We start from the raw sequence: 12962 nt of genomic DNA on the forward strand, positions 1-12962 counted from the left end.
AGTATGTTAAGATAGAGTTGAAAACAACAAAAAACAGTTTGTTTTAGCGAGAATTCAACCAGTGTTTTTGGTAGATCAACTTTGAATTTTTTATTAATCGATTTATTTCAATGTACAACTACATTTGAGTTTTGCCTTTCTCTATAGAAAGGTATTAGAATTGCTGGAAAAACCGACTTTCGAACGGAGCCTCGGAGACCCATAGTGTTATATACCATTCGACTCAGTTCGACGAGATCGGAAAATGTGTGTGTGTGTGTGTGTGTGTGTGTGTGTGTGTGTGTGTGTGTGTGTGTGTGTGTGTGTGTGTGTGTGTGTGTGTGTGTGTGTGTGCACTTTTCGAAGATATTTGAACGCGCTCAATTTTCTCAGAGATGGCTGAACCGATTTTAACAGGCTCGTTCGAAAGCTACTGTCGGACGATTGATCAAGTTCGAAGATCAAATGGCTGTGACTTTTGGTTCCAGAGATATGATGGTATAAGTGACGTAACCGACAAAACACATTGATTTTTACTGCTCTTATATATAAGGGTGCCAAAATTTTGGGATCTATTTTCGTTAAGCTCTAGTGCTCAAAAGTTTAAGCACCTCGAAAAAAGCCTTCATGCAACATTTGAGCTAAATCGGACATGCGTAAGGGGTGCTGCCCGGTGGTAAAGGTTTGACAATTTTCGATCTTGAAAAACCACCATAGGGGGCATGAAATTTTCAAAATCGAAATTTTTTTTGATGCCGAAACTCTTAAAACTGCATGAAACATCGAAATTTAGTGTCATCTCGAAAAAAAATTTTTTTTGAAAAAATCAACTTTCTGGGACTTAGAAAAATTTTGATATTTTTTCTAAGTCCCAAAAAGTCGATTTTTTCAAAAAAATTTTTTTTCTAGATGACACTAAATCTCGACGTTTCATGCAATTCTAAGCCTTTTGGCATCAAAAATTTTTTTTCGATTTCGAAAATTTCATGTACTCCCCCCTATGGTGATTTTTTCAAGATATATGAAAATTCCACTAAGTGGACTGAGAATACTTTTTTTTAGATTAGCATCACTGTTCTCATACAAATAGGCAACGCAAATGTCAAGCACTAGTTTTGAAAAATGATGCTGACTGTGTGACATAAACACTGAAGCATGCTTTTGTGAACTACTCGAATCAATCTGAATCAATTTGTGTAAAAATTAGTATCCAAAATTATTTAATAAAAGTATGAAATATATTTTCATGAGACTGTTATGAAAGAAGAGAAAGATATTATCACACCACTAGGTGGATTAAGAAGGGTTTTTTTCTATATTTTTACTAAATATATTCGACAAAACCATTCATACAACGCTTTTCTACAGGTTTTTTTTATTTGATTTTTTTTATTCTGGGTCATTTGTCGTTGAGTTAATACCATTTTTTTTATTTTCTTCAAACTGGATCCAGTTGCATTTGATGGAGAAACGCTCCACAAGCCAGTTGTCGTACGATTGAGCCTGGAAGTATTCATAAGGAGTGTATCGAAAATAAGCTTTCCACATACATTTGTGTTGTACGCATGTATTTGTGATGGTTTTTTATGCTCAGATCACAGCATGCTGTGCGTTTCGCTGTTAGCTTTCGTTTGTTTACTTGTTTGTGCGGTTGAAATTCTGCGTTTTCAAAATATCGCGTATTGAAAAGGAAGTGAAACTTAAGGTTCTGGACACATGGCTAAGTGAGAAGGGTATTACTATGCGAAAATTGGCGAAGCGGTTTGGAATTCATCATGCCAGTGTCAAAACCAGTGGTATCTCTAATCATGAAGAACGAATCAATGTCAATACGTGATTTGGCCAAAAAAGTAGGAACGAGTGTCGGAGTGATCCAGAGTATCAAGAGGCGAAATCACCTGAAGACCTACAAGAAGAAGAAAATCTCGAAAAAAAGTGTAGAACAGAAGAAGCGAGCAGCAACAAAGGCCCGGAAATTGTATTTGCATTTTTTGCAGTGTCCGGATGCATGCGTTTTGATGGACGATGAGACTTATGTAAAGGAACCCTTCCAAGTCCACAATACTTTACTGTCGTCGTTGACGAGGATGTGAGCGATGCGGACAGGTCAATTCAAGTGGAGAAATTCGAAGTCAACCATTTTTTACACTACCGAAACTATGAATGCAAAAATCTATCGATCCGAAGAGATAGCTGCCTTTATATAAGAAGCATAGTACAACTCCACTGTTTTGGCCGGATTTAGCGTTGGCTCACTATGCCAAAACCGCTGCCAATTGGCTTGCGGAAAAGGGTATACATTTCGTTGAGAAAAATATCAATACATCAAATTGCCCTCAGATTCGACCCATCGAACGTTACTGGGCAATCGTGAAGAGGATCTTCAAGAAGACTGGTAAGGCAGCTGGGAACATGCAGGAGTTCAAACAAATTTGGGCTCAAGCGATGAAGGGCGTTTGATCAAATTTTCGAAAATTCGTGACGGAATAACTTAAATTTCATCCGGTTTTCATTATGCTCAAGTTTAACCTCGTACAAGAAAAAGAATCAATTTTTAGTTTGAATAAAATATCATTTTTTATCATAATTTGAAAGAAAAATTTGTGGATAGCTTATTTTCGATACGCTCCTTAGTGTCAGTTGGATTGTAGCACCAGTTATGCAATGGTTCTGTATGCTGTGAATCGGTGGCGAAGTCTATTCCACTAAAGAAATGTAATACCAAGGTTTTGCTTTAACGGTTTACTTTTCACATCCTCGGCCATATTTTGTTGTGCATAGAATGCAGTTTATTGTTTCGTTGATTAGACTGTTTTATTGTAATCAGAGGTACTAGAATTGAGAAGTTTGATTGTTATTGGGTTTAGATGTCCTTTTATCGGTTCTCTCGCAAGGCTTACCATGCGGAGCAGTTTGATAACAGTATAGATATATAACTTGCGGGTTTTCGTAGGGGCAGTGAAAATTATGATCAGAAAAAGTTCATTACAGTATCACTCATGAAAAAATTAGTTCAAGAGATTTTCTAAAAAAAATCGGTGACTGAAAAAATCACTTCCGAGATTCTCATTCATGAAACAAGCATCCACAATACTCAGAACCCCGAAGTTCACAAGTATTTTTTTTGTATCAGCGAAACGTAATGACAAATTTTCACCCACAAAAATATCGCTAAAGAGATAATCGAAAGGGAGAAGAGTCTCCGATGATATTTTGATGCTGAGTCTTCACTACGCTTCAGTTCTACACCAAAGTGATTCTTGCAAGATATTATTATTATATTTTCAGCAATAATAAAATATCTACTGAATAAAATCGCAACTAAGAATAATTACTGCATCGTTTTCGATCCCTGTAGGGTGGTCAACATGAACAACAATCTTTTTCAACATTTCAAATTGTGATTATAGCGACGAAAGGCTGTTTTAATTCCAGCTGTTTGATTACACTGCACCATTTAGATTAAACCTAATAAAACACTATTTAGCATGAATTTGATTCATAGAAGTAACAGGAGCGCAGCATTGTCAGTGTGTCTTAAATACTCAAACGCTGGGCCTACGCCTGGCCCCTGTTACTTCTACATACGTTATTAAAGTTAAATTGGGTAATATTTTGAATCACCATACTTCGTGATTATTTCTAGTATCATTACAACTATTATTAATCACAGCACTTGCTGCTCTTATTTTTGATATTACTCCACCACCACGGTATTGCTGAGTAAATCTCGAATACATCACCACTATTGATCCACTTATCAACCACCTTACGCGCATTGAACATTTTCAGAATGGTTCAGTTTTTGTTCATCGGCGAATTTATTCACCATGTATTCTGCAAAAGGTTGAGATTTAACGGCTATGAAAATTCATTTCCCAACTTTACACAACTGATTTTTTGTTATGTGAAATAAATTTTAGTGAGAATCGCGTTTGCAAAAAATCAGTACCAAACTTTTCCGCAGTAAGTTTTCTGATCGATGATTTTTTTTGTCTGAAAATCACTTCTGATAAATTTCATTCGCTACTTTCGAAATGTTTTCCAACACTGCGTAGGTGACCAATGACCACTTTTCGTTGTTATCGAAAGTCACATAGGAGCGAATTGGTTTCATATGGCGCACGCCATACACCAAATTGATTCTTTTCTAATAAATTTCTGTTCAGTCTCTCTTTCACATACACCGGTATGTCATATTTCACGTTTTCATGTACGGCATAATGATTGTTATTGTTGTTGGTTGTGAATTTAGTTACATCGCTTTCAATAGGATTCTGTATTGCATTGATTGCTTTCTTGAGCTGACCATGTCCCGTCCGCTGCAAAAACCAACAAAAAACTTTGAATGCAAAAACCGGATAAAACATTTGTTTTGAACAAACCGGTTCAGTTTTTATTTATTATGCAAGAATATTTTTTGAACGATTTTTGCATTGCTAAGTCCGTGTCCGGGTTTCGCGCTCAATGTTCGTATCCGGTTTTTGCATTCAAAAATACTTAAACTGGTTTTCCAAACTCAGTTTCACTTATCCGATTTTTGCATTCGTCCGTTCGTATGAGAAATCCAAACATTTTTGTTTTCATTCTTAAAAGAAAAAAATGAAAGGTTGATTAGACATCAGCTTACAAAAAAAGAGATGTAGAACCAGTTTTAAGGATTTGTTACGTTTTTCGGATAAGACCATAAGACTTTTCATTTGAATCGAACTTTATAAAAATCAGCCCGGCTATTTTTATTTGCCATTAACTGACAAGGTGTTTCAATTGGAACAGTTTTTTTGGAACTAAACTTATGATAATCTGTCTAACCATTTCAGGGAAATCGATGTGAATTCCATTCTGCAATTTTTTCTAATATTTACTTATGGTATTTTCAAACCCATGAAACCATGTAAAGTAACCCATGGAAATCATGTACTTATCTGTACATATTTATTTATAAAATATTTGTATTTACACTTATATAATTGCAGTTTTCTTGATTCATCCCCTGCAATTCCGGAAATAGAAGTCGGATCGGGATGAAATTCAAATTGTTTTGATGGTGTCATAGGACCATTAATTTAAATCTAAGAGTGTGATTCGATGTAGTCATCTCGGAGAAAAGTGAGTGGCTATTTTTTTACTACTTTTTGCACATTTTCTTTTGTACCTTCGGAATCTGAAGTCGGATTCGGAAGAAAATCGGATTTTTTGAAATAAATAGAACTTTCATTAGAATTTAAGTTTGTTAAGATTGATCCAATCATCTACGAGAACATTGAGTGCATATTTTTGTAACTGATTCGAATGGTGACTCTTAGCCCAATGGACCTTGGTTCAAAAGTTGGTATTCCCAGTGGTTGCATAACCTTTCTTCATGATGAATGGTAAAAAGCAAATGAAGTTGTGTTGGAGACGATAATTGATACATTTGAACAGAGCATTGCGAAAGAAAGGCCGCAATATAAAAATCGTCTCTACAAAGTAATTTTGCTTCATGACAATGATAGACCCCATGCTTCGAAAGTTGCAAATGCTTACTTCGAAACTATCGAATGGGAAGTTCTGTCCCGTTCGCCATATTCACCGGACATTGCTCCAACCGATTACAATTTATTTCGATCCATGGTGCAAGGCTTGTCAGAGCAGCACTTTGAAAACTGCGAAATGACGTGGATCGATTAATTCATCAAATCTTAGGAAAAAGAAATTTTTTAACGCGGTACACCGAAACCACCATTTGCGAACTAAACGGGGGTTCGTGAAAAGAGGTTGTTCGTAAAAAAAGTTTACGTTATTTGGGATTTCTTTCGTAAAAAAAGTTTACGTTATTTGGGATTTGGTTCGTAAAAAAAGTTTTGTGTAATGAAAGTGGAAACCGTGGAAATGTGGACTATTTTCGGAACGGATGTGAAGAGTAAGTGCAATAAAATGATGTTTGGGCTCGTTTCAAAATCCAAGATGGCGGCTTCCGGTTTATTGAGATTGCTTAAAACCCCTAACAATTTCGGTATCTTTGGAATGAAATTGATGAGTAGATGTCGGAAAACAATGTTTGAGTTGGTTCTGAAATGCAAAACAGTGACTTTCGGTTTATTAGTATATCTTGGAAGTTTTTACCGTATTCCCTGAACTTGGTATTCCTTGAAAACACTATACCGGAGGTCACATCATTGAATTTTGAAACGAGCTCAAACATCGTTTATTGCTATCCAATATGTTCCGGAAATTTCTTTGTTTTAAGATTCTTTAAGGCATATCGACCGGACGATGTTATATTGGAATTCGAGACGACACCAAACTTAGTTTTGTGGCATCTCTTTATTATATATTTTCCAAAAATACCCATATTGTAAAGGTTTTCAAGGAATATCAATCAACCGGAAGTCGTCATCTTGGATTTCCGAAACACCTGAAACATTATTTTCCGGAATCTACCCTTTAAAACCGTTCCAAAAATACCTATATTGTAGTAGTTTCCATGGAATATAAATGAGTCGGAAATCGCTTTCGACGTATGCAAAAACCTCTTTTTACGAAGTAGGTTCGTAAAAAAAGTTGACGTTATTTGGGATTTGGTTCATCAAAAGAGTTACGTAAAAAGAGGTAATGTATAAAAAGTGTTCATAAACGAAGGTTTATCAGAGAGATGGCAAAAAGTTGGAAATAACGACGTACAATACTAGAGTACTCAACAACAATAATATAATATTCTTATAATAAATTTCGATACTTTGCGAAAAAGCTGATATCAAAATAATTCAAGAGACTTAAAAAAATCTCGTTATTAATCACGAAACTTTGTGAAAAATGCTAACATTTTGGAAGAACACTGGTGACACGTGTGAACATCGGCACTTTGTCATGCTCATACAAGTGCTACAGGAATGCTGGTGGAATGAATTATATGCAGCGATGCCAACCCTGCGGATTTATCCGAAGATCTACGGATTTCTGTCTTTTCCACGGATTTACGAATGTACCATTAAAAATCTATGGATTCTGCATTATTATTACAAAACTTGCATTATTTCTATATTTAAGGAACATAATTCAATATTGTCACATCGTTTCTGCAGATTTTTTTTGCAAATCTAATAATAAAAGTTATCAAATATCTACCGTCTCCGATTATACATTTTTTGATGTTTCCCTTTGTAATTGATTCTCACTAATTTTCAATCTAAGTATGTGTTTAAAAAAACCTACTATTAAATTATTTGATAAGTTCACAATACTAATGACCGAGGATAGAATCTAATAAATGTTTTAATGAGACTATTTACATGGCAAAAGAAAGGCATTATCTCACCCCTAGGTGGATTAGGAAGGTTTTTTTCATAAAGTAAAAGCATGAAAGACACCGTTTTTTATCCAGATCGTTATTGAAAACCTTTAACCAATCAGGCAGAAGTTACTAAAATTTCCAAGTATAATCCCAATCCTCTTATTTCCCCTACACGCTTTCGTTTCAGCGTACATTTTTCATGTGATAGCACTCATGTAAATATCATCTCATGTAATGAGTGCTAGGCTAGGTTAACAAGTGATTTTCCGATGTTCGAAAGAAGTAGCATCGGTCGAGCTAAGAGCACAGCCGTAGTATGTATCATGAACTACTTTTGTTATGTAATGATTCAACAGAAAGAATGCCTCGCGCTCGAGCCGGTATCGAATGCCGGTGAGAGGATACATGACTCGTCTGCTTCTCAGACCAGTTGAGGTGTGATAAATGGAGGATGCTGAATACTTGAGCATACAACAATGATGAGGAAGCCGCCGGTGGTCGATTGATGCGTTTGATTCGGCCTTGTTGTTGATGACTAATGCAGTTCTGCTAAATGCAAGCGAACCATTTCCATCCGCCAGCGCAAATCATGTAGGTGTTGTTCAGTTCTTGTACGATAGGATTATTGTTTTATGTGCAGAGAAATATGATTTTCTCGATTAGTAAAAAAGTCATCAATCTTACCGGTTCACTACCCTCGTGTGTTAAGGATTCCCGCGAATTGTTGACGTTATCGTTCGACTGGTTAACGACGACACTTTTCTGAAAGCAAACAATGATTTTGTGTTTTGATTAGTTATGTTTCACCCTTCGATCTACCTTAGATCCTTACCTTTCCCGAACTGCCTCGTTTCCGTTGAGTCTTCGGTGACACAGTAGACGAAACAGATCCTCGACTGGCCGTCGTGAGGGGCTCAGCCGCAACAGCCACCGGGTGACCATGATTCTGTTGGGAGCTGCCATCTATCGTTTGATATCCCACTGGAGCCGATGTAGTCTCACTTGATATGTCGGTTGAGTGCCCCAAAATGATTGACTATGAGTGAATAGAAAATGTTGAAATAACATGTTATCGAACAACACAAACGGGTATTTGTTGAGCTGGTGGCCATTGTTTCTTGTTATACGCAGCAGGTTTTATGGGTTATACTAAAACTACAAACTACAATTCATAAAACACATCAAGATGGTCAGCAAAGGGAAACTCACAAAATGATCGCCGAAATTTCGCACATTACGTCATCCATAGATAGAGTCACCGTGCACAGAAATTGACGGGCCGAAACCTCAACAAAAGGAACTTGGCCTGGTTGGTTTACTTCAACCACTGGGTAAGTAGGCTGTGGCCAAACACTACAAATAGGGTAAGGCCGTTTCTTTGGCCGCCGACCCAAACGTACAGCATATATTGAAAATTATGACCACTGTGTAGCCGCTGTGGTGTAAATTGCTTTTTTGTCTGCTTCAAACTTGGGTCTACAGTAAAACTGAATGAATAAGAGTCTTTTCACTTTTCTTTGTGCTTCACGCTGCGATGGAGACAAACATCATAAACGTGAATCATGTTGCGTACGGTCAGGGATTGGAAGTAGCTCAAGAATGCTGGCAATCGTGTTTACAGAAGAAATGGTCAAGCGTTAATATTAACAGGATTAGTGAATTTGCAGCAAACTGTCACACTGTTTTTTTGTGTCAATTCAGAATCAGCTGCACAAAAAAATAAGTTGTGTCAGGTACCTATAACTTTATTATGGACGTACTTAAAAAAATTGGTACACACAACTCTGCCATATCCAAATGCCGGCACCTATTCCTTCATAATGCATTTTAGATTTTGGGCAGTTGTTTCGACAGTTTCAGCGACCCTAATTTCAAATTCGCCTAATTTTGACAGAACCTCTAATTCCGACAAAACAGCGTCTAGCCTTCCTGGACCTTCAAGACAGTAGGCGTTCCAGAAGGCATTTGTGTTTCCAAATTTTCCCGTTGATGATGGTAAATGTGATAACAATCACATCTACATCTAGAGGATGCCTGACAGATGAGAAATGTATTTACCAACTTACACAGTTTCTTGTTCTGAGCAAATACATGAACGACCAATCTGTATCTATTTAGAATCGATTTGGTGTCGTTCGTAATTGTTAGGTTGCTGGTAGATTGAGCGCGGAACGCGAAGCGTCCGGTCGCGCGTGCAGGCTAGTTACATTTGATCAAAGCAAACATGTCACAGTGAACGCGATGCGATAGCAGTGCATCGCATCAAAACGCTTCGCCTCGCATCGCAAATCGCGTTCACTCTGACAGCAACCTCTGGTGTGCTATTTTCACACAGTGATTCCAAACATGTCAAAAGACGCGTTTTTCTATTTGTGATTCAGGGATTATTTTTGGAACTTTCATATCTTCAGAAGAATTACGATTTGGAATAGTACGGTTCTTTTCATATAATCAAAGTTGCCATTAACCCACCTACTAGTGAATTTAAAAATTTTTTCGCATACAATACAAGACAGAGAATTCACTCCTCTAGAAAAGTTGTAGATCATGTTTAAACAAGAAAGCATGCCGAGATATGATGCATTGTTTATTAGAGACCCTAAAAATCAAATTCTTCCATCATAACTTTTTTCAATGAATTTTTAAAATCTCTTCAATTATATTGTAATTATAAAAATACATATTTTTGTCAAAAGTTGCATATTTTAAAATTCACAAACTATAAAGTTTTTGAACAATTTCTTCATTCATTCTTTTACTTTTGTCTGAAACTTTCAACTGCCACTATTTTCTCATTTACTTTGATCAATATTGAATTCAAGGTGCAAGGTTTATGAATACTGTATGTTAGGGTGCTACATATATATTGGGGAGTTTTAGGTTATGCTTTTTTAAACGTGTGTTTTTATATAAATTTAAACGAATTTAAATTGTGACTACTAATTTTTCTAATTGTGTTTTGATCATGCTTTCAAACTTCGTTGAAATTGGTTCCACATTTTCGAGATATTGATACTTCATAATGTAGTATTTTGTAATTAAATTGTTCAAAAACTTTTAAGTTTGTAAACTAAAAACTTTGCAACCTTTGACAGAAATATGTAATTTTATAATTAAAGTATAATTGTACAACATTTAAAAATTCTAAAAATTCATTGAAAAAGCTATAATGGAGAAACTTGATTTTGGAAGTCCCAAAACAATGCATCATATATCGACACCAATGCATTTTTATAGTTAGGCATGTTTTCTTGTTTAAACATGATCTACAACTTTTCTAAAGACATAGATTCTCTCATATTGCATGTAAAATATTTTTTAAGGCACTTGTAGGTGGATTTATGACAGCTTTGATTATATTAAAAGAACTATTCCAAATAGACATGAAAGTTCCACAAGAAACCCCTGAAGCACAAATCGAAAAACGCGTGTTTCGACGTGATTGGGACCACTGTGCGGAGTTGCAGAGCAAAAAAATTACGTTCATTTAGTTGATCAATACAGTGCGTCCCAGGTTCAAAAGGTCAACCTATTCTTTTGGGATAACTTTTTTTAATGTGGAACACATTTTTGTTTTCTATATAGCGGTGCAAACTAGAAACTCAAGAAAAATACATGTAGAAATGTGGTCAGGTTTTGAACAATTACAGCTCAGTCAATTTTGTGTCAATTATTAATATTATGTCACCATTTGATTGGAAATATTTCTATGTATTGATTTGAATGTTCATAGCCATGTATTTTTAATTTTATATCATTGAAATGTTGATTAATAGCTGCAGTGTCCTATTTTGGCTGCAAAAAATCTCCGGCATACCGGATTTCCCTGCCATAGTCGACGGTTTTGAAGGAGTAAGCGATATATCAAAGGGTAAGCAGCGCTCTGATTGGTCAATCGATGCAAAAGCGAAGCTGTTGGAAGCACACGAATCTATAAATAGAAGCGAAATTATAGCTAACGTTTCAGTCTTATGCGTAGCTTGCTGGAGGTAGGTTGTTGCTACACAGCAAGACAAAAAGTGCCATAAACGATTTGAAGCTTGTATTGGTATGCTCTGATCTTGTGTCATGCAAGATTGGATGAAATCCTATGTTATGTCGTTTCGCCTGAGAAATTGACAACTGCCCCAGGGTAAATTTTGAGTGCATAAGACTAATTTCTGATTTATATAAGATGAACTCGATTGATAATGAGAAATATTTTATCGCTTCAACCGAAATCGCAAAATGGTACTAATGGTAGAGAAACGCTATAAAAATAACTGCTTGCATACAAAATTTGAACACAAGCTTGGCGAAGAAAAGCTTAAATATCGATATCCGTATTGCAAGTATGTACAAACATATAATTGCATATATTCGGGCTATAGATGTAATTTCGTCGGCTACAAAACAAATACAAATCACGACAAATAGAGTCTATATTCTGGGTTCGCGAGTTCGGTGCTGGTTCCTAATAAAGACCAATCTAAGCAGACTTTTGTGCATTTGCGGATTCAAAAGTGTGACGATTAATTGAAAATGTCAATCATTGGAAATTTTGGTTGCCTTGTTCCTGTTGGGTTCTTAGTGTCAGTAGGATCCATAGTACTAGCCATGATTCTGTACGCTAAGAATTGGCTGCGAAGTCTGTTGAAACAGAAAGGCCAAATTTCACAAAAGGAATGTAATGCCAAGACTTTGCTTTGCTTTGCTTGTTCCACATCAATGGCTCGAACAACCCCATGGGGCTGATCCTTGTAGTTTTTCTTTCCAAGCAAACTGCACCAAATTTTCTAGGTTTGTTATCAAGTCTAGTGAACAATCTTTCTCTAAATTTAGCAGCACTGTCCAAAGATAAACTCAAGATAGAATAGTCCACGATTTTTCATATACCATTCAAATAGGAACCCCCGATGAAATCGGTTCACCTTCAGTTGCAGTACAATTATTATTTGAAACAAAACAACAAGCGTCGGATCGCTAACTATGACAATGTTTGTTTATGTAAAATTAATCTTAAGTTGTAATATGAAAGAAATCACAGTATTTGGCTGCATATCGAGTGGATGTTGAAACAGAAAAGCAAGAATCAATTAGAATTATTACTAAGAACCTAATTAATTTATTATATGCTTATTTTACGAGACATTAATGTGAATGGAAATAACAAAATATTGTGTGCGGTATGTTTACAGCCTTCCAAACTTGTGTTGTGGCTATAGAATTTTACCGTCGTTTTCCAATGTTTATCGACGCTTATTAACGAAAGGACAAGGAAATTGCATTATTACCAAGTTCACTGGTTCCCGGTTACTGATCCAACATTTTTTAATAGACTGTATGAAACATTGTAATCTTGAGTTTATCTTTGGCCTAAGACTGATGACTAATAATGCACAATTGAATGAACAACCGATTCATCTTAGATTGATTTAAGATATGAAAAAATCCAAGAGGTTAGCCAGCTTGGGAAGCCATTTCGTTTCAATTTCTCAACAGCAAGTAGATGTGGGACGGAGTCAAAAGCTTTCGAAAAGTTTACATACATCGCGTCGCATGTTGTCGTTTTTCCATTTTGCTAACAAGCGTCGACACATACGAGGTCTGTTCAAAAAGTTCCCGGAATTTTTTAATTGCGCGCGTCTGGAGAGTCCGGTGGTCAATTTTTTTTATTGTGTTGGTACATATGTCCCTAATGTATGGTGAAATTTTCAGCTGTATTCATTGT

At 36.0% G+C, this 12962-nt stretch overlaps 1 protein-coding gene across 1 annotated transcript in view; it reads right to left on the reverse strand.

Annotated features, from left to right (window-relative positions):
• The window catches only part of LOC131434232 (uncharacterized), a 41782-nt gene that overhangs the window by 7709 nt on the left and 21111 nt on the right, over nucleotides 1-12962 (reverse strand). Inside the window, exons 3-4 of the mRNA XM_058600885.1 lie at nucleotides 8080-8288; nucleotides 7937-8018 (exon numbers count right to left, since the gene is read on the reverse strand). Of these exons, the coding sequence (XP_058456868.1) occupies nucleotides 7937-8018; nucleotides 8080-8288 (291 nt within the window). The remainder of the gene's footprint in view (nucleotides 1-7936; nucleotides 8019-8079; nucleotides 8289-12962) is intronic.

This window comes from Malaya genurostris, chromosome 3 (genome assembly GCF_030247185.1).
Source record: "Malaya genurostris strain Urasoe2022 chromosome 3, Malgen_1.1, whole genome shotgun sequence".
NCBI classification, from domain to species: domain Eukaryota; kingdom Metazoa; phylum Arthropoda; class Insecta; order Diptera; family Culicidae; genus Malaya; species Malaya genurostris.